General features: G+C 38.3%; 1 protein-coding gene across 1 annotated transcript in view; it reads right to left on the bottom strand.

Moving 5' to 3' along the window:
• Positions 1 to 22257, bottom strand: part of LOC145769541 (uncharacterized) — an 87314-nt gene that overhangs the window by 41096 nt on the left and 23961 nt on the right. Inside the window, exon 3 of the mRNA XM_082581192.1 lies at positions 16014 to 16147. Coding sequence (XP_082437318.1) covers positions 16014 to 16147 — 134 coding nt within the window. The remainder of the gene's footprint in view (positions 1 to 16013; positions 16148 to 22257) is intronic.

Genomic DNA, 22257 nt, shown 5'->3' with positions numbered 1-22257 from the left:
TCTTTTTTTCAAAAGACCACCCGAACTGAAATCAGTTTGGATAAACTGTCACATTTATACTAAAATTGCAATTCAAAGCCTCATTCCATCGGACATGGCAACCTGCCATAAGCCAAACCAAAACAATTAAAAATCACACTACTGACAAAATGAAGTAAGTGAAAAGAACACTGAACATTGTCTTTGCGATTCTGAACACTGAATCACAAAGACATTGTACAGTAAATAAGATTCATGAATGATATTGTCTTTGTTGTTGTGTCATAATAGTAGGTTTTAGTAATGAAAGGACACCGTGATTGAGGACTGAGGTATTGTGGTCTTGATCGCAGATATTGCCTGCAGTAACTTACCGCTATTATCACCTAGCCAAACTGACATCATTGTTTTATGCGGCCGCTAATCGACTTCAACGATCATGGAATGTTACGTAACAAGAACGATTATACACGCAAAAATAAAAAAAAATTGATTGCTTAAATCAGCTCTTTTGTCTCTTGACCTTTGCGTATTGCTCAACAAGTGTATAAAGTTTAGAATTGACAAGAAATCATTAAATTTGAAACTGAAGTTTGAATCACGGCAAATAAACGTATTCAAAACTTTTACTTCAGCCGACGCAGTTTCACACTCAGTAATCTAGGTCGGCAATAATTTTGCCGCAGCAAAAATGCGTTAATTTTGAAGGCTGCCGAGCTGGAAACAGCTTGTCCCTTGTATAAGTCGAACCTGGCTTTTTGAGGTGAAAACCACTTGCGAAAATCTCGAACTACACTCGAGTATATACGTAATAAGTAAAATTTTGAATGTTAGGCTACAGAACAAAAATCGCCCGAGGCTAAATTTTCATGTCAAGCTAAATATTTCTGCTTCTGGAGTGCCCCACAATTAAATAAGTCACGCCATGGTTACGCTACACCACTGCCTGTGCAGTATAACTCCTGCTGCAAGTAGGCTAACCACAGTTCACCTAAACTGCTTAGTGGATGAACAACGGAGAATGACCGGTGTTTAACGCGCAGATGAACAAGAAAAAAACAGTTCCCAAACTTCATTGAAAAGCTGCATGTTGCGCCACAACATTGTTCTTTAATACCGCTTTGAAGGAGGATTACGAGTATGAACAAAAGAATAACTTTTAAACTTCATTTTGAATTGAAAAAACATGACGTAATGTCTTCCATTCTTAGTTATCATATATTTTTTCATTACGTAATGTCTTGTAGGAATAAATTGGAAATCAGTATGATCACTCAAAATGAAAGCAATGGGACTTCGAATGCTCACTAAACCAATCAATCAATGGTCTTGTTGCACCTAAGATGACAACCTTATATTTTACTGATCTCCGGAGCTGATGTAAACCTTAAAAGTCATGTCGACTTATTCTTGATGCCCCCCTTATCGAAAATTGTTCTTTGTAATACCGCTTTGAAGGTGGATTACGACTATGAACAAAAGAATAAATTTTAAACTTCAATTTGTATTGAAAATACATGACGTAACGGTAACGTCTTCCAACCTTATCACATATTTTTTCATTACGTAATGTCTTATAAGAATGAATTGAAAACGAGTCTATTCACTAAAAGAGAGCAACGGGACCACGAATCCTCACTGAACCAATCAGTAAAAGGTCTTGTTGTGCCTACTAATCTCTGGAGCTGACATAAACCTGAAAAAATATGGACTTACTCTTGATATGAAATTTGAGTACATATATTACATATAGATTAATCAAGCCTTAAAGCAGCATGCGGCCATCGCCGCTAAGTAGTGCTTGAATGACCGCCTGTGCTACCTCCTCTGTCGGCCAAGTTTGGCCGCCGGTTTCTTCTAGCCAATTATTTAATTTCGCAATAGAATGATCGTGGATTAAATGTCGAAAATATGTAGTATCAAAGAGTGGCGCAGAATTAGGTCAGCGCATCATAGTCACTAGTGTTGTATTGAATATATCCAGCTGCGATCACCAGCGCTGTAAGTCTTGTTTGCAATTCCCGATGTTTATTTTAACGAAGTGTTAATCCGAAGTGCGTTGGGCTCGCGTTGGGTTAGCGCGTTGGGCTCGCAGTCGAGAGCCTGCATGTTCGACTCCAGCCACTTGCTGTTGTTTCTCTGGGCAAGAAACTTTACGATAATTGCCTCTACCCAGTGATCGATTTCGAGTAATGGGTAGTACCCTGGCCTCGGTAGTACCAAATTTAAGTCGTAAGCAGAGTAGACAACCGGAAACAGACATTGCAGTCGGCTGCAGCGTAGGTCAGGTGTACGTCGGAAGGCGTACACCGATGCATAGCGTTCAAGTCCGCTTTCCCGCAATGCAGGGTAAAGATATGAAAAACAAACAAACAATGTTGTCGGACATTGAATCGTTGTTAAAAAGGAGAATTAGGTTAGTTGACATTCGTGGGTAAAACACGTGTCTTCATAGTTGAGAATGCTGTGGGTTAGTGACTTCACACCCTCAACGGTGACATCATAACGGAATAAATAGTCAGGTTTTATGAAAGGCGGTATGCAGTTGAAACAATTTACTGAGCTGCGAGCAGTTAAAACAATTCAGGGTCGTTAGATGGTCCCGCAATACCGGATTACAATCCCGATAAAGCATTCAATGCGTGGTACAACGATTCTATTGCAGGACGTCGCCCAGACTTCAACAACGCTAAGTGATCATTTTAGCATTGTTGCAAGTTTAATGCTATTTACTCGTGCTATCGTTATTGTATTTTGGCCTCCAAGCACGCAGATTTGGCCGCCGAGAAGGAGCTCTCGGTAGGCCACGATGGCTGCCGGAAAAAAAACACGAGTTTTAAGGCCTGATTAATGGATATTTTGTCTAAGGATGTGCCGATTAATCGGCATCGGAATCGGCAGGTATCGGCAATTTTTGGAGAATCGGCATCGGAAAAAATTGCCGATTCTTTATATCAAAGTTTCCTAATCAAAAGTAGCGCGAGCGCGTGGAAACACCGATCAAAGAACGGCTTCTTTGAACAACCGCATCAAGGTCAACTACAGTAGAACTCGGTTAATCCGGATTCGATTTGACCGGCGATTCCATCCGGATTAGGCGAAGATCCGGATTAACCGATGACGGTTCTATCAAACCTGACTCATTTGTACTTCCAGTTTCATCCGGATTAGGCGAAGATCCGGATTAACCGAATCCGGATTAACCGAGTTCTACTTTTAGCATTCGGAGAGCGGTAGTCTAAATTATGACGATTGTCCGCCATTTTGTAAACTCTTGTTTAGTAGGCACGAGATCAAAATACTTTGTTTCTTTGAAATGACGAAAAACGTAAGAGAAAATCAGACCAGATAAAATATAAAAGTTGAATGATTACACAAAGGTTAGAAGTTAAAGGAGAAATGGATTATTACGTAATAGTTATTAGCTTGCAGTATGCAAGGCACTAAAAGCAAGAAGAGAAAAAGCGAGGGAGTATAAACTGCAAAGAAAATGAGAGCAACTGTCTGAAAGATTCAAAACGCTTTTAGAAAAAAACAAAGGGCGTCAATGAAAAACAACGTGTGAAGTTGCAAGTTATATTTTTTCAGACGCTGAATTGCAGTGAATTAATCTTGTCACTTAGTAAACACGTGAAAAAATATTACCTCGTTGGCGCAATAATCACTCGATTGTTTGTTCAACCCATGAAACGGACTATGTTACAGCCAAATGCACTGAAGCTGAAAGATAAAATGGAAAAATATTGCACATTGTCACTTCCACCAAGAGATGTTAATGTAATGCTTTGGTGGAAAGCAAACAATACTATGTTTCCTGAGCTGAGCAAAATTGCAAATAAATTGCTTTCGTCACCACCATCGTCGATCGAAAGCGAACGAATTTTTAGCACAGGTGGCAATATTTTCACGCCTCAACGGAACAGACTTACTCCAGCAACTGGAGAAAAGTTGATGTTATTGCATTTTAATTTACGTGCCTTTAATTTCGAATATTAAAAAGCGCAAATGTTCTTTGTAATTATTGTTTAATCGTTGTAAAATTCGTAGTCACTAAAAGTTGCTTAATGTTAATTTACTAAGCAGAGAGAAGTGAATTCCAAGCATAGGCCTATTACGCTTAATGCGTTCAACAAACAATCGTGTGATTGCGCAAACGTAATCAAACCAGCAACCCGGTAATCTTCACGTGTTTGCTAAGCAACAAGATTGTCTGCAACTCTGCGTTCGAAAACAATAGTAATTTCTTCACAAGATGTTTTTCTTTTTTCGCCTATTGATGCACTTTGAATGCAAGGTTGGTGTGTTACTTTTTAAAAGTTTTTTTTGTAGCCTATATTCAATACCGCTGCGTTCATTGTCTTTTACACTCTAGTCTTTTTCTCTTCTTGCTTCTGGCACCTTCTTGATTTCTGCGAGAAAAATACTTCAAATCGCACAAGATAATATTTTGCACACTGCATTAAGCTACGTTTATTTTGCACTCTGTGAGCGATGGCGATTTTTCTCTTTTCACTGATTTCCGCGACAAATAAAACGCATGTCTATCACTACTTTGTAGCGCGCAAGAAGTAAAGAACTACCGTAAAAAATCACGCTGTCTAGAGCAGGCGACAAAGTGAACGCTTTTAGACACTTCAAAGGCAGCAACTTGTAACAAAATCGCAACCACTTGTAAAGCGCCAACTAAAAGCAGCTTTAATCATTTAACCAAAGAATCGGCATCGGAATCGGCAAATATTTAAGAATCGGCATCGGAATCGGCAAAAATTCTGTAATCGGCACATCCCTATTTTTGTCCCACTGAACTTCAAAGTCAAAACGTATTTGTTTGCCATCACCAAACCACTTGTGACGATCGAATTTGTTAATTCCTTATTCGATAAAATGTTTAGATGATGTCACGTCATTACGCCGATTTGAAATATAATTTCATTTATGACGTCGTATGGGTGAAAAACTTTTACAAGTTTTATACTCTGCTGAGATTAAAAAAGAAACATAAATGATAAATATTGGAGAAATTGAGTCTCCTTTACAACTTAAGAATCGATTCGAACAATGCAAAACTGCTGAAACAAAACGTTTTGTTTGAGTGAAAGAATCACTGCAAGCAACCAATGCCAAAATGCGCGCGCAAGAAGTCATGGGAGTGTGAGATATCAAAAATTTAACAGGTTGTTATTTTTCTACACCAATGTGACGTTAGTTACAACTTTAAAAAATCTATATCTTTGCTTCTGTAGAAAATCCGCAGCAAGCGCCTTTTTCACACGTTTAGTATCGGCCAAATACCGATACTCAAACAATGGCCGATATCACCGATACCGATATATCGAATTTTTTATCTACAATTTAGTCATCAAGGTGTTCCATACTTTTTCAATACCACGAGGGAGGTTTCACAAAATTCCCGACCTTTTCCCGGTCTGGAAAACGGGTTTTTAAATTCCCTACTTTTTCCCTACTTTCCCGACTGCGTGGGAACCCTGATTGCCTCAACCATAAATTAAAAGTAGCCTACTGTTTGTGAGATACTGTTGTTACACTGCAAATGGCTATAGCCAGATTAGAACAAATAAAAAAGTATCAAAATTGTAGCCCTATGAAACTCAAAACTGCAATTTCAATTGAATTGAGATGCTGTTTGATAAAAAATAAACTCAACCTTTTTGATCAAAACCTGGTAGTAATAGTAAGTTCACTTTTCTATTTCGGTAATTCTTAATTTGCACATGCTTTAGACCAACAGAGCCCAACACATTCACGTTTTGCAGTAGCCGTACTATACCTCACCAAGTCACCAGTCACCACAGATTGTACCCTTCCAGCTTACGGTGACGTCACACCGATGTTGCCGTTTTTATTTTCGCAAAAGAATGAGTGTCAGAATCGCCGATGTCAACGAAAGTTTGCAAGCGTGTAACTTAGTAGCCTGTCGATATTTTTTACAATTTTCTGGTCAGGGAAGTTTTTTAGTGTCACCTTTTTGGTATCTTAGGTAAATTTCGCAAATTTATTTACCTGTCAGAGGCACTTTAAGTCTAGAAGTAGAGGTAGCATTCCCTGATCTTGAAGTTGATGGAGAAGACACAATACATTTAGGAAGATTTTCAAACACAGTTGGAATGGCACAAGGTGTTAATATTTTGCGAACCAAGTTCTTCTTAAGTTTTTTCTGTCTTGTAACATTTTTATCTACACTGGTTGAAATGAAATCACTTGGTAGAAAATGCAACGAACATACGCGACTACTTTTGGTAGGAGTAAAATTCTCTCGACTGATATTCTTCAACCACAACTTCAACAAACATGGATTGTTTATCGGATACCTATGAATTGAAACCCCAGAAGGAATTTTTGAAGTTCCATAACCAATTTTACAATTCAATGCTGAGCAGCAATATGGCAATTTTGAATCACAAAGTAAGCCTAAGTTACTTATACTAGTTCTGGAATAAACAAATAACTTCATTGCATATATCATTGAAGTTCATTATCATTAAATTTTGGAGTTCCATAACAAATTTAGTGCTGAGCAGCCATATAGCATTTTGAAATCACAAAGTAGGCCTAAGCTACACTAGTTCTGGAAGAAATAATTTTATTGCCTAGCCTATATCATCGGTTAGCAGGACAAAATCATATGCAAATATAGCAACCTAAATGAAGACCTTAACCCCTCAGTGTTCAGCTAAACTTGGTTAAAATAAAAACATAGCTGCATTGCACATCTACTAAAATATATTTCTTAAGATAATGTAAAAAAACTACCCTACTGCCTGGCTGTACATTAGGGTGGCCAAAAAAAATTGAAATTTTTTATTTTTGTTTGCACACCCGCTCATTTGAGGAGGATTCATGAAAAAATGACACTGTGAAAATTTGAAGTGAATCCGACAAGAGGAAGTGCTCTCCCACCGACCTCAAAGTTTGCTTTCTTTGGCATAATTCGTCAAAATTTCTTGAATATGTGACGTAATTCTTTTTTGACTTATCTGCATTGCAGTTGCACCATTTTTATGTTAACCATTGTTTTACTCTGAATTTATGATATAATAAGTGTTTCCACATGCAGAAAAACATAAATAATGCACAAAATAGATCACATTAACAAGCGTTTGGTATGAAATTAAATGCACTAAACTTTAGCCAAAACCGCATAAAAGTACGTTTACCAGTCACGATCGTAACGCTTCAGGTGACAACACATTGCCCAGAAATTGCAAGAGAAATGTTTGTAAAGAGTCAAGCCATTGGTTGACTTTATTGTACTTGTTGGAAGCAGCTTTCTGTGGTGCTCGACCACTTGATAGAGGAGCTCGTGCTGTTGTTCATTTTTTGTGGACTTCATTGAAGTCAGTAGCAAATTTGACGCCCGCTCTGCACAATTATTGACGGCTTTGAGATGACGCCAAACTTTGCATGCTTCTTTATAATCATCACGATCACGCCATGTGTCGACAGAAGCAGTGACTCGAAAAGGTTAAGTGAATGCTGTGTTACAAATTGTGCCAAAGAGAGACGTTGAAATTTGACAATTTTGTTTTGGGCAACACGACGAACATCTTCGGAAAATGGGTCTTTATTAAGAGCATTAACGGTTGCCTTCTTTTCATCATCTGTGATATCATCACTGAATAAAGGCAGTGCTGCAAGATCCTCACTGATGTACCACAAGTGCAACCTCAACTTTTTTCTGCCACTTGAGAAATTGCATTGTCAACCTATTTATATTCCTCTGTGAGCTGTAGCATTGCTAGGTCATTTGTAGGGGCAGATATTGATGAAGGTGCTGCAAACCAAAAAGTGGCATAGATGGTAGTAGTTAATATTACTTCATCTGCAGTTGCAATGCAGTAGAACCACACCCCATACAGGCAGCTGACATGGCCCCCTCAAGAGAGTCAACAAATGGACACCCACTCTCTAGTGTTGACTCTCTTGAGGGGCCATGTCAGCTACCTGTATGGGGTGTGGTTCTTCACCACCTCTACTACGAGATGAAGATCAATAAGGTTACACTGCCACTTGCTTGCAGTACAGTTCTTGTGAGTGAAAGCTAATATCGCTACCACTGCAAAGACTCACGTTGTTACCAAACTAAAACGCATCCATCAAGAGCATATAGGAGAATCAAAGCACAAAGGGAGGCGAAATTCAGCTTCCCAGCTGACCTCAGAACCTGACTTCACCTAGAGCTTAAGTGCATTATTTGATATTGCACATGCTAACTCGGAAAGCCGCACAACAATACCAGAAGACTGCCAGTTTTTGTTAGACCAATGTGGTGCATGAGAGATACTAATGACAACAGAGGACCCAATGCATCGGCAAGCTGCTGCAAAGTATAGAAAGCGCAAAGATGATGAACAGAGACGCAACAGAAATCGCATTGATCCAGTACCATCAAGTGCTGCTGCTTTCTCATCTGAAAATGATCAGCAGATGATGAAGATTCTTCCAGTGACCCACTGTTTGCACCATAAATCCAAATAACACCAAAACAACAGAAAACCCAGTAGGAGCAGCCATTACCAAAACGCTGCATTATCGATAATTCACTGTTTAATGCAGCACTGAACAAAACTATAACATCAAGTCGTCAAGCAATGATGATCGTCACTCCTGCTCTTGCTGCAGCTGGAATTGATATAAATGAATTGACAATGTCACATTCCTCTGTCATGAATGCTCGAAACACCTCCGGAATGGCCCGTTTCGGTGAGTCCGATTCGGTGAGTCCGATTCGGTTAGTCCGATTCGGTGAGTCCGATCCCTTAACGGGGGATTTTTTCAATTTTTTTTTTTTAATAATGGGGTACCGTAGCCTAATTATCATTACCGTTTTAGGGTTAGGGGTTAAGGTTAGGGGTTAGAAGTTAGGAACTCACCGAATCGGACTCACCGAATCGGACTCACCGAATAGTAGCAGACCCAAACACCTCACGTGAAAGCCTGGCAGCTGCAGTGCGGCAAAAATTTAAACCAACAGTTCCACTTGTTGCTCATTTTCATGGTAAACATTTGACTAATGCCACTGGCACAAAGTGCAACTCTTTGGCCATTGTAGTTTCTGGTATGCATGTTGAGATACTGCTTGGCATTCCGAAGCTGCCTGTTGGAACGGGATCACTAATGGGCCAAAAAGTAGTGGAATTCATACACGAGTTGTAGCAGAGCATTTAGCTGCACTTTGTTTTGACACAACATCAAGCAATACGAGAATCCACACTGGAGCTATCACTGTCGTGCAGCAGGCATTTAATCGAAGGCTGCTATTTCTTGCATGCCGTGATCTCAAAGTCGTCAATGATTGTGCAGAGCGGGCACTGGGCAGTCAAATTAGCTACTGACTTCAATGAAGTCCTTACGAAAAATGAACAACAGCGCCAGCTCCTCTATCAGGTGGTCGAGCACCACAGAAGCTGCTTCCAACAAGTGCAAGTAAAAGCCAACATGCCAACAGCTCCATTAAATAAAATCAATGGCTTGACTCTTTACAAACATTTCTTTTGCTTTTTCTGGGCAATGTGTTGTCACCTGAAGCGTTGTGATCGTGACTGGTGAACGTACTTTTATGCGGTTTTCTCTTAAGTTTAGTGCATTTAATTTCATACCAAACGCTTGTTAATGTGATCTATTTTGTACATTATTTCTGTTTTTCTGCATGTGGAAACACTTATTATATCATAAATTCAGAGTAAAACAATGGTTAACACAAAAATGGTGCAACTGCAATGCAGATAAGTCAAAGAAGAATTACGTCACATATTCAAGAAATTTTGACGAATTATGCCAAAGAAAGCAAACTTTGAGGTCGGTGGGAGAGCACTTACTCTTGTCGGATTCACATCAAATTTTCACAGTGTCATTTTTTCATGAATCCTCCTCAAATGAGCGGGTGTGCAAACAAAAATAAAAAATTTCAATTTTTTTTGGCCACCCTACTGTACATTGCATGCAAGCACTTGAATAAACCACTTGAATAAACCACTGTAAACCTAAACCACTGTATCTGGCTGTGCATGAATCACAAGCAATGGAATGATAGAACTTGGACTACTGGTGAAATATCCTAAAAGCGGAAAAAGCGGACACTCCAATCCTTCTAATTCCGCGATCCATGGTCTATTCTATTTCGGAATGGCCCGTTTCGGCTAGTTCCCTATTCGGCTAGTCCGATTCGGGTAGTCCGATTCAGCTAGTTCCCTATTTGGCTACAGTCTTGAAAATTTGTATTTTATTCCACAATATCGTTTCTTTTGCATTCCGACAAAGAAAAATACATTGAAATGAAATTTAGCGCAAAATGTTTGAACTATTAAATTGAAATGTTTGCTCACATAAAATCGACATGTATCCTACGTCACCGTCTGTATGCAAACTTAGAATATAATCCTCAACTATTACAAAATTTCAAATCCAACGACGCCTTCTGTTTAATTAGAGAATGTTGTATTTTATTCCACAATATCGTTTCTTTTATAGTTGAAATTATCGAAGCTTTAGATGAGTGGGTTTAGACTTAACCACTGAGATCTTAAATCATATTTATGACACCGGAAACATCCCTAGTGATATGGTACGTTTCATATTCATAACTTCACCAAAGAAAACCGGAGCAACAGAATGCTCATTCCACAGAACAATTAGCCTTGTGAATCATCTAACAAAGATCTTACTCCGAATCATGATAATGAGATTGAGACCAAAACTAAAATCGGAAATTTCAACAGCACAGTTTGGATTTGTTCCAGACAAAGGGACCACAAAAAGGAATTTTTACATTAAAAATGATAACAGAGACATGTATGTCCGATTCTTCTGTTTATTTCGAGAATTTTGTATTTTATTCCATAATATCGTTTCTTTTGCATTTTATCCCATGTTTACCTTTGAGTGCCTTCCCAGACGGCAAAATCCGGCATTGATTCAACGTCTGCAGACGTTGAATCAATGTAAAAATGACAAATTTTGTTGTCTGGTTTCCTTCAAAATAAGTGTTTTACATCAAAACAACATTTTTCATGATTAACAATAGAGGTTAATGAGATAAAGTCTCAGGGAAAACGTGTCAACGAAAAAAAGACAGTTGCCAAATAGCGTTTGACATAAAAGATGAAGTTAAAACCTAAGTAGCAGTTTAGAATAAACCTGGGTTTCGGCATTACATGACCTGGAATTCCTTTGATTACTTGCTTCGTTAAGACTCTCAGTTGATGTTACTTTACCATGGCAGAAAAAGACTGTAGCCGAATAGGGAACTAGCCGAATCGGACTAGCCGAATTGTACTGTAGCCGAATAGGGAACTAGCCGAATAGTAGCAGATCCATTCTATTTAGCAAGTAGACATTAATTGTTTACAAGTTTATGTCTACGAATGCCATGATAGATCTATCAGTGGGCTTCATTATCTGCTATTTTAAAAAAAGCATGACAAGTGCACAGAACGTGAAATTGACAAAACAAAGTCAGCAAAAATTAATTATGGGACAAACACAACATGGAATAGCTACCATTGAAAGAATTTTTGTATGCTGACGATTTAGTGCTTAAGCGAGACAGTAAGAAAGAGGTAGAAGAAAGGTATGTCAGATAGAAAAATGCAAAGGAAAACAAAGGTTTAAAAGTGAATGTGAATAAAATGAAAGCAATGAGAACAAGAATAAAATGTACAAATAAGGTATTAGCAGTCAATTTTATGGAACCATGTGGCAAGAGAGTAATGAGGAATTCTATTCAGTGTATTAAATGCAAGTATTGGGTGTACAAGGGATGTTCAGGCGTTCATGGAAGATTGATGAGTAGGATAAAGTTTAAATACAGAAGATGTAAAGTATTGTAGGTGATGAAATGCACGAGAAGCATGTGGAATTGGGATGCCATGAAATAGAAGTTGTTATGGAGTTCCGCTATCATGGAGATTGGAGATATGTTAGGAACAGATAATTGCACAAGTAGAGTAGTGATGGCAAAGATAGGTGCGAGTCGGAAAAAGTTTAAAGAATTGTCAATTTGTCTTCCGCACTTTGTGGCAGAATGCTTTCCTCCAGATTGAAACGAAGGTTGTACAAATCAAAGGTTGTACAAATCGATAGCTTTAAGTATTCCGAAATTAATAAAAAAGCTGAAACATTGCTGGAAACTGTATATTATCCGTTCAAACGGGCTAACCTGAAATGGCGATTGTTTAGGCGACACGCCACTGCATCAAACAAAACGGCATATCGATACAAACGTTCCTTCGGCATGCGGTGGTTAGAGCACCAACACAACGTTATTGACGCCTACTTAAAAAATTTGGAAACGTTGATCGGTTTTTTAAACCATCAAATTGTCCAACCTTTCGATACCACCATGAAGAAGGATGCAAGCAAATTAGAAGGAATTCGGCGGGAAATTTGTAATCTTCAAACTATCATCTTCCAATGCGTCAAGTTTGATGTAGTTGCTTGCATAAAACCACTTTTCTTTAATTTTGCAAAAAAAACGAGTTATTGCTTCCTGAAGCTATCACAGCTATCTATCGATACCTGTTTGGGAAGTATTCAATCCATGCTATCAAGTGGGTTCAATGCGATGTATTCGAAAGAGTTGTTTCCTACTCTTAACACTGTGCTTATTCCCTGTATCGCCACTAGTTTGAATCCCGCCCCAGCCGAACAAGCTGCGCGCTCACGCCAATCTACCACTCAGAGCCAGGGTTCTGTAACTTTCTGTTCATCGAGATTCTGGCTAAAGAGTCGAGAGTGTCGTATGGGACCATGTCAACTCTACTCCAAAAGGACCTGAAGATGTCTCCATTCAAGCATGTCAAGAAACAACAACTTTCTGCTCAAGTTGTTGATAAACAACTCCAAAGATCCCAGATTCTTCTTTCCTGCATTCAGGATAGCATGCTACCAAATCTCGTTTTCAGTGATAAGAAATTTGATGTTGAACATCACTTTAACACCCAAAACGATCGGGTTTGGTCGAGGGATAGGGATGAAGCATCTCGAGTGGTGACAAGGAAACAATGTGCCGCTTCAGTGATGGTCTGGGCAGCCGCGACAGAGTCAGGTAAAAGACCCCTCTTTTTTGTTGACCAGGGGGTGAAATTGAACCAGCAAAACTATCGAGATGACATCCTCGTTGGCGCATTGATGCCCTGGGCCCAGCCCCAGAAGCACTTCAAAAAGCGTCCCTGGTCTTTTCAGCAGGACTCTACACCATCACATGGGGCTAAAAAGACTCAGGAGTTGCTTTCCGAGAATGTCCAGCACTTCATTCCCAAAGAGGAATGGCCCCCATCTTCCCCCGATCTGAATCTCCTTGATTTTGGGATCTGGTCATACCTTGAGAGCAAGGTTACGGCCACTCACCATCAAAGTTTGGAAGCTCTGAAGGTGAAACTGCAGAAGGAGAGGGCTAAAGTCCCTCAGAAAGTAATTCGTGACACATGCAAGGCTTTTCCTAAACGTCTTCAACTAGTTATTGACGCAGATGGAGGACATATTGCATAATATTTTGTGTATTAACTCTCTATTGCTTTTTCTACAATAATACATTTGCAAAAATTCTAAATTTTCTTTCATTTCATAAATATAACCAATTTAAGTTGTAACGATAAATACTGATGACCCTGTATATGTATAAAGATTTACCAATGATGAAATGTAATTTATTGCGTACTTTTTGGTTTACACCGTACTAAATCAAGGATAAATGTATAAAAAATAGTTAGGCTGTGTTGTTGAAACTGTGTTATTCTTTTCCTAGAATGCGTCTCAACAATGATAGCCAAAGAGCACTAATGCGAGTGCGATGTGCAGGAAGAGACATTCCTCCCAGTCGATATGCTATAGCCATAGATTTGTTCCGAAGTCAACACCCTATTGGAGTTTTGCGAAAGAGAAAAAGGCGTGTTGATGGGTATCAAAGCATGAAAGCCGCAAAACGTGGAGTCGTGGACACTTCAATGCGAACGACGAAGACAGTGTAGATCAGGGGTCGGCAACCTACGGCCCGCAAGCCAGGTCCGGCCCACCAGGCGCTTCGTTCCGGCCGCGAGCAGTTCCAAGCAAAAGCACGCAATTCGGCCCGCGACGATAAATAAGTTGTTTTTCGCATGCTAAAATCATAGTGCAACAAAACCTGAATGTAAGCTGCGACTTTTGGAACACCAACTTCGTAATTCTAATTTTGCACATTTTTCCAATCTGGTAACAACAGTCCGTCAAGTACGTTGAAATATGTGGAGGTTATTGTTGGCATCAAACAGCAGTTTGCTTCCCGGTTCCAGGACATGTGAAGGCACAAACACGAATTCGCGTTACTGGCAACACCTTTTGATGTGGATCCAGCCGATGCGGACTATAGCGTGCAGATGGAACTGATTGAACTTCAGAATAATACAACGTTAAAGTTGAAGTTTCACGTTACTTCTCCGGAAGTGTTTTACAAAGAACATGTATCTGCAGCCCTATTTCCGAAATTACAAGATAATGCGAAAAAAATTGCATTCATGTTTGGGAACACTTATCTTTGTGAACAATTATTTTCCAAGATGAACTTTGCAAAAAATAAACTTCGATTACGTTTATCTGATGAACATGTTAATGATGTTTTACAAATTTCTTGTTCCAATATCAAAACTGACTTTGGCAATTTGGCAAAAAAATGCAAACAACATTTGTTCTTTTAATAATCGGTTTCAAAGTAATATATTCCTTTTATCATATCAATGAACATATTATTATATAAGCATGAATAGGAGTGTAAAACGCCGTGCAATTTAAGGGTAAGATATTCGCGTTTCAGAAAAGCTGTCCCGGCAGTTACGGCCCGCCAGTATATTTTATTTTATCAAATTGGCCCGCGGCTCAAAAAGGTTGGCGACCCCTGGTGTAGATTAACAGCCAAGCGTTGAGCCTCTTGATGTATCTGATCTCAGTGATGATGAGACAACCTCATCCTCTGATGCAGCATCTGATGATTCCGATTCTGACTAGTTCTTTATCAAACAGTATTTGTGTTGCTCGCAGTATTCCAATTGTGCCGAAATTATGTTTTGTAAACGTAATACGAGGAAATCTTCTCGCAGGGACCTATTAATTTGTTGCCGGTACCTGGTTAGCAATTAACGCTATTTTATGATAATTCAACGTCGCCAGATGTCGAATTAATGTAAAACAAATGTAAATTTCTTATTGGGCATTGTTGTTACTCAATACAACCGGTCAGGAAAATTAAATCGATTTGTGCTGACTCGAAAGTTGATCAACCCAAAATTAACATACTCTCCCAGCCCCCCCCGGTGACCGTGAGTTATTTAACATGAATTATCGTAACAGTGTGCGTATCGTGTTGCTCGCTTTATCGCTACTTTTGGTATTATTACATCACAATCAAACAAACAGGTCTTGATAGACTACTCTATTATATTTTTCTCTTCTCGTTTTGCATGTTTTAGCACAATTTTTAAACGTAATGAACGTTCACAGCAATTGCCGAGGCAATTTCAACTTTTGCCGTTTGGCCTCGGCAACGCTTTTGCCGAAGTAAAAATATGCTAAATTCGAAGACTGTAACTTATCACAATGTGAGTTCATGCATGTCGGATTGTGGTGAGTATGCATGCATGGTGATTGGTGAGAATGAAAGTCCAGCCACTATTATTCCAGTCCTGCAGTTTTTGGTGCTTCTTGAATTGCACTGTGGTACTTGATACAGTAGCATGCGTAACTCCAAACCAGGGATTGATCCAAGCACTTCAGCTGTGCCTGTGTTGGTGATCAAACAAGCTCCAACATTTGAACATTTTGTTCTGTTTTAAACTCGATTAGGTCAGGGATTTTATTTGAAGTAAATAATATTGAAAAATTTAGTCACAGAGGTTAATAAACCTACTTTTTAAAAGATACATAATCACAAAGGCTACGGTACAGAAAAAATCTTAAAATAACATACAGTATCACTGAAATATTACAATAAAACTGATTTAATATAAATTTATGAATATTTATTAAACCTATTTTATAAATCAAGTTACCATTGACTTGAAGAAGTATGGAGTATGCTTGGAAAAATTGAAAGACACTTGGAACTTTCTTTCGTCTCCATCATTCGGTTTTATGACGACCACGTACCCTTCCACAGCTTGACAACCAGGTAAAAAATACCCTCCTTTAAAAATAGTAAACAGAACATTCATGTCTGAAGCAAAACATTTGGTTTCAAAAGGGAGTGAAAAACCTCCAAACACTTCTACAAGTCGCACAGCAAAATGCTGTCAAACAATAACATTTCTTGAAAAAATTTAACTTTTTATTTGATCCGATGTTGCATGGATTACATGCATCTATCTTTATGGTTTGAAGTTGCATAATTTGAGTGAACTACAAAGTGCTACAGCAAGAGATTCATCTTCAGTAATATGTTACAGAAAACCAGGTCCACTGCATACGATTTTAGTTGTGCAGTTAACCAACATAACAATGCACGGTATGCTTTTGATGGTACTTGCATTCACAAATTGGTCGCTTTTCCACATGTGTAAGTTTAAAACAACGCTGCTTTGCATTGACTGCGAAGGTTGGTGGGAGATTCATGTTTTAGCGGATAATGGAACAAGGAAACAATTGGGATCAAAATGTGAAAGCCGATGTGGTAGCAGGTTCAATAAAGAGAGTAACTCGAGATGAGTGGATCTTAGCAATGGAGAAAATGAAATAAGAGAAGGCTCTTGAACTATCTGAGGTCACTGTAAAATAATGCGTGCAAGTAAAAAGACAGGATTGAAAACAATGACGAATATCATGTGTTAGATGAAAAGGAATGCCAAGTGAATAGAAGACGAGTGTGGTGATATACCTATCTTCAAGGGAAAGGGTGATGCAATAAAATGTGAGGTAAAGCAGTTAGAGCATGCAAAGTATGCAGTGGCAAGAGTGTCGGAGAATAGAAGATCTTTTGTGAACCTGGACGAGATGCAGTGCAGATTTATACCTAGGAAGGAATGAAAGAACTATTTTTATTTTAAGCATTCAGTTGCGTGAAATCTGCAATGCTGTACAGAAGTGAGATATGGTTTACAAGCGATGGTGAGGGCTACGTGTGGTGTGAAGCTGATGGAAAAAGAAATACAGTCGAAATCGGCTAGTCGTTAGTCGCATATATCGGTTAAGAGCATAAATCGCTTTAGAGCATAGCATTGCATAATCCCAAACCATTCCCATTCACATGTGAAGAGAATTCAACACTTAGTCGCATAATGATTAATCGCATAAATCGGCTAAGCGACTAGGAATTCTTGATAGATTTGTAGACTTTTATCACTTAACCGCATATTTCCTTTGGCAAAGCAAAGTTGCTCAAGATAACACCTCAAGACAGACAGTTAGCGCCTACATGATTTAAACAATAAAGTAAAACCGCACGAAAAAAGGCCTTCTCTTCTATGATTTGAGTACAGTGCTGTATGAATCACAAGACCACATTTCATTTATGGATTGTTACATCATAAACAAGTATCATTACGTCGCAGTACGAACTGTAGAACCACAAGACTAAAGAAAATCTAAATCGCATGATTAGTGAATTTTCTTTCTTGCTTGCTGAAGCGAATTCGTTACGGATGGGTGATCACGGCAGCTACCCGAAAGCCACGAGGAACGCGCGTGAACAGTTGTTGCTGCGTCACACTTCGCTGACCAACAGCCAAACAAAGTAGTACCGTTATTTGGAATTCGGTTGTACAGTACTATTCTACAATATTCTGTAAATCTCCTAACACTCCGGGTTACGTATTAAGGCTCAATGCCTTCGTTCATCGAAAAAGTCCAGCGGTCTGTTTTCACGCTTTTGTGTTAGATAAACGTTCGGTATTGACGTATAGGATACTGTCAAACAATGTAAACGGTTAAGCGCATATACCGTTTAAGCGCATAAAAAAGCTTGACAAATTGACTATGCGCTTAAAGTGCCTCTGACAGGTAAATAAATTTGCAAAATTTACCTAAGATACCAAAAAGGTGACACTAACAAACTTCCCTGACCAGAAAATTGTAAAAAATATCAACAGGCTACTAAGTTACACGCTTGCAAACTTTCGTTGACATCGGCGAATCTGACACTCATTCTATTGCGAAAATAAAAACGGCAACATCGGTGTGACGTCACCGTAAGCTGGAAGATACAATCTGTGGTGACTTGTGACTTGGTTAGGTATAGTACGGCTACTGCAAAACGTGAATGTGTTGGGCTCTGTTGGTCTAAAGCATGTGCAAATTAAGAATTACCGAAATAGAAAAGTGAACTTACTATTACTACCAGGTTTTGATCAAATAGGTTGAGTTTCTTTTTATCAAACAGCATCTCAATTCAATTGAAATTGCAGTTTCATAGGGCTACAATTTTGATACTTTTTTATTTGTCCTAATCTGGCTATAGCCATTTGCAGTGTAACAACAGTATCTCACAAACAGTAGGCTACCTTTAATTTATGGTTGAGGCAATGCCTAAAAATTGCTGTTCATGTGTATTGCTGTATTTAAAAATATCTATCCAAAATGTCCTTGCCAACTGAAAGTATTAAATGCAATAATTCTCATTGTTCAGATGCTTCTCATGTTGCCTCAATAGACTCTTTCTATAATATTACAACTGATGCTCTCAAAGCAGCTTCTGATAAAATCTTTGTTGATGTAAAGAAGAAATGTAACATATTTTCTGTTCCTGGTTGGAATAATGATGTTAAGCAAGCTCATGCTACTGCCAGAGAAAGTTACATCATGTAGGTAAAAAATGGGAAACAGTGAAATGGTTACCTATATGAGTTGATGCAGAGTAAACGAAAGGAGTTTAAAAAAGCATTTCACCGTTGTAATCATGCCTCTGAACAACATAGAGCAAATGTGCTTGCCTCAGCACTCAACTTGGACAGCTCACATAAGTCATTTTGGCAGAAAGTAAAAAAGTCTACTTGCAAAAAGAGTTCTCTTCCTGTAAATGTTGGTGGAGCAAAAGGTCCTGAAGCAATTGCTGAGATGTGAAAACATCATTACAGCTCCTTGCTAAATTCTAGCAAAACCAACACTGAAAAAGAATTTGTTAACTCATGTATTTCTTCTAGGGATAAATATTACAACTTTTGTTGCAACATGGACATAATTGGTTCCTTGCTTGTCAAACTGCCATTAAACTGCGCTGCTGGTGCTGACAAAATTTCAGCTGAACATATTGTTTATGCTGATTATTCGTTTTTATATTAGTGTACCTTGCTTTTTAATATGTGTCTTAGTCATGGCACTGTACCAAATTCTTGCTTGAAAACTGTCTTAGTCCCGATTGTAAAGAATTTGAATGGCGACATTCAAGATTCAGGTAACTATAGACTTTTTGCTCTAGCCACAGTAATCTCAAAACTGTTTGAATGTTTTATTTGAATCATCTATTGCCTTTCTTGAATACCAGTGACAATCAATTTGGGTTTAAGTCTGGTCATAGTACTGACATGAGTGTTTTTTATTAAAATAACCAGTGTCCTCTTATATCAGTCATGGCACTCCTGTATATTCTGTCTTTTTGGATGCTTCAAAAGCCTTCGACAAAGTCAATCATCATTTATTGTTTAAAACGCTTATCACACGTAACGTGCCTTTTGTTCGCTTATTGGAATACTGGTGACCTTTGTGCCTTTATAGTAAAAAAACCATGCAAGTGAGGTGGGAAGGTCACCTGTGCCAATCATTTACTGTGTCCAACGGAGTCTGACAAGGTGGGGTGTTCACTGTTCAGCCCCTATCTTTTTGCCATATATATATATATATATTGATCAGCTTTCTTATCTCAATAAAACAAAAGTTGGTTGCTATGTTGGCAACTCTTGTCTAAATCATATTATGTTTCCTGATGACATTTGCTGCATCTCGCCTAGTTTGTGTGGCTTACAAAATTTGTTAGATGTTTGCCACAAGTATGCTGTTGAACATGAAATTACTTTCAATTCTAAAAAGTCATTTGGTATGTTATTCTCCCCAAAAAACTTTTATCTTTTACGTGCTCCTCTGCTACATCTAGGTAAATCTGAAATTGTGTTCACAGACTCTGTAAAATACCTGGGTGTATTTATTGATAGTTCTCAGATGAAAATTATATTTCAAGGCAAGTACGCTCTCAGTATTGTGCTGCAAATAATGCAAAATCTCAATTTTTCTAAATGCTCACCTGCTGTAAAAAACAGTTTATTTTGTTCTTATTGTATGTCGTTTTACTTATCCCAGTTGTGGAACAAGTTTAGATCTTCTAGTATAAAACAATTACGTGTTGCTTACAATGACTCTTTCAGAATATTGCACAATTTGCCTCGTTAGGTCAGTGCCCGTGAATATCAAGTAATGAATAATGTAACTACGTTTGAAACTTTATTGAGGAAAAAACATGTTTTCGTTTATTAACCGATTGCATGCACTCCTCGAATCGCTTTATATCAGACATGATGTCATCTGATTGTTTTTATCGTTCTGAATGCTTTCAATTCTTCCAACGCTCGTCGCTTATTGTATGTAAATTTGTAACAGTAGATAGCCTATTTAGTGAGCTTTTAAACCGACGGCATCCAAGGTGGCTCTCTGTGATCTTTGTTTATTTTCAGTTTGTGTATTACAGTATTTCGTTGTTTTGTTTTCGATGTGGACAGCTTTGTCTGACGCAAATAAATAATAAATAAATATGTGACAGTGTCAGTGACAAAGACCGTGTGCTTTCTTTTCACGCTTTTCCACAAAACAAGGTGCTGAGAAGAAAATGGTCGAAGTTTTCTTCAAGTGTTTGAAAGTAGGATGGGCCATACAAAACTAGTCATATATGTTCTCTTCACTTCACTAAAGATGATTTTGTTAATACCACTCAAGTAAAAATGAGCTTGAGCAAACTTTACATTTTGAAGAAATCTGCCATAGGCTACCATCTATAAAAGCAAAAATGCAACCAGTTGCTGATGATGATTTCAGCACTTCTAAACAACAACGTTTACAAAAACGTACCCTTGTACAGGTAAACTAGGCTTTTACATGTATAGACTCTGCTATGTACGTACTGAGGGCACATCATGAGAGAGAGAGAGAACTTTTATTTATTTTTGAATAGTGATGATGAATTAAATATGAATGATGATTCGTACAATTTCTTCATTTTTCACTTCAAGTATATTTTAGGTTTTGTAGGAACGTAGCCAGTACAGTTTTATTAAACTGTAAGAAACAACAGATCTTTAAAAAAAGCAACCGCTTGTACCAACTCCGACTAAACTGTGATCCAGCAATTACATCTAGGAAACGTATGTTTCATCCGTCGCTAAGAACGCCGACTTAGGATGACGTAATACCACCAAAGTCGTCCCAGAGCAGTGAAATATGGAGTTTCGCCTGTGGTGGCGCTGCGGAGCCGTCGTTTGATGTAAATTACGCCCTAACCAGTCGAGCTACGAGGTTAAGGTTAAAAAAGTTCGCTAAGTATGATTCTGCGCAAGGAAATGCTTTAAAAAGTTACTATACTTGGATCCAACCTGTCAGGGGCACTTTAAACGATTTCGACTGTAATACTAAGGAACTTATGAACTTATTTGGGTTAAATGAGAATGTTAATAAGTTGGCGAAGGCGAATAGAGTAACGGTGGTTTGGGCATATTTTGAGAAGGAAAGACAATGATGTTTTGAGAAGAGTGTCATAGTTGCCAGTGGAGGGTTGTAGGAAACAAGGAAGACCCATTAAAATGTGAAAAAGGAAACTTGAGGAGGAAAGCAGCAAGGTTAGGTGGGCTTGACAAGCGACAATTGAGAATGAAATGCCTGAATTGCAGACGCGCAACGTTACGAAGAACAAAGAAGAAACAACAATTAATTCAAAGACAGCACAATTACAAATCAAGAGGGTAATCGAGCTGCTAAAACATGGACTCATGGATTTGTTTTTAAAGTTTTTTTGCAGACCAGCATTTCATTTCATGAACGCAAACCAAATAACGCAACAAAGATAGCGAAGAGCAATAATCATTATACTTATTAGAAACCACAAAATGCGACACAAATGGGATGGGCATTTTCGAATAGTTGAGAAATCGAATCTATTCTAGAATAATTATATATAATAATGAATCCAGCATATGAAATCCAATTCGATATATTTTCGCCAAAAAAAGTGAACACAACAAATACATAACAAGTCAAGGTTTTGTTTGGAGCACAAACTATGTGTGTAAAAATATAACATAATTTATCAAAACCACTGACAAGATT

The sequence above is a fragment of the Aplidium turbinatum genome, chromosome 4 (genome assembly GCF_918807975.1).
Source record: "Aplidium turbinatum chromosome 4, kaAplTurb1.1, whole genome shotgun sequence".
NCBI classification, from domain to species: Eukaryota; Metazoa; Chordata; class Ascidiacea; order Aplousobranchia; family Polyclinidae; genus Aplidium; species Aplidium turbinatum.
This window is presented reverse-complemented; position numbering and strand designations above follow the sequence as displayed.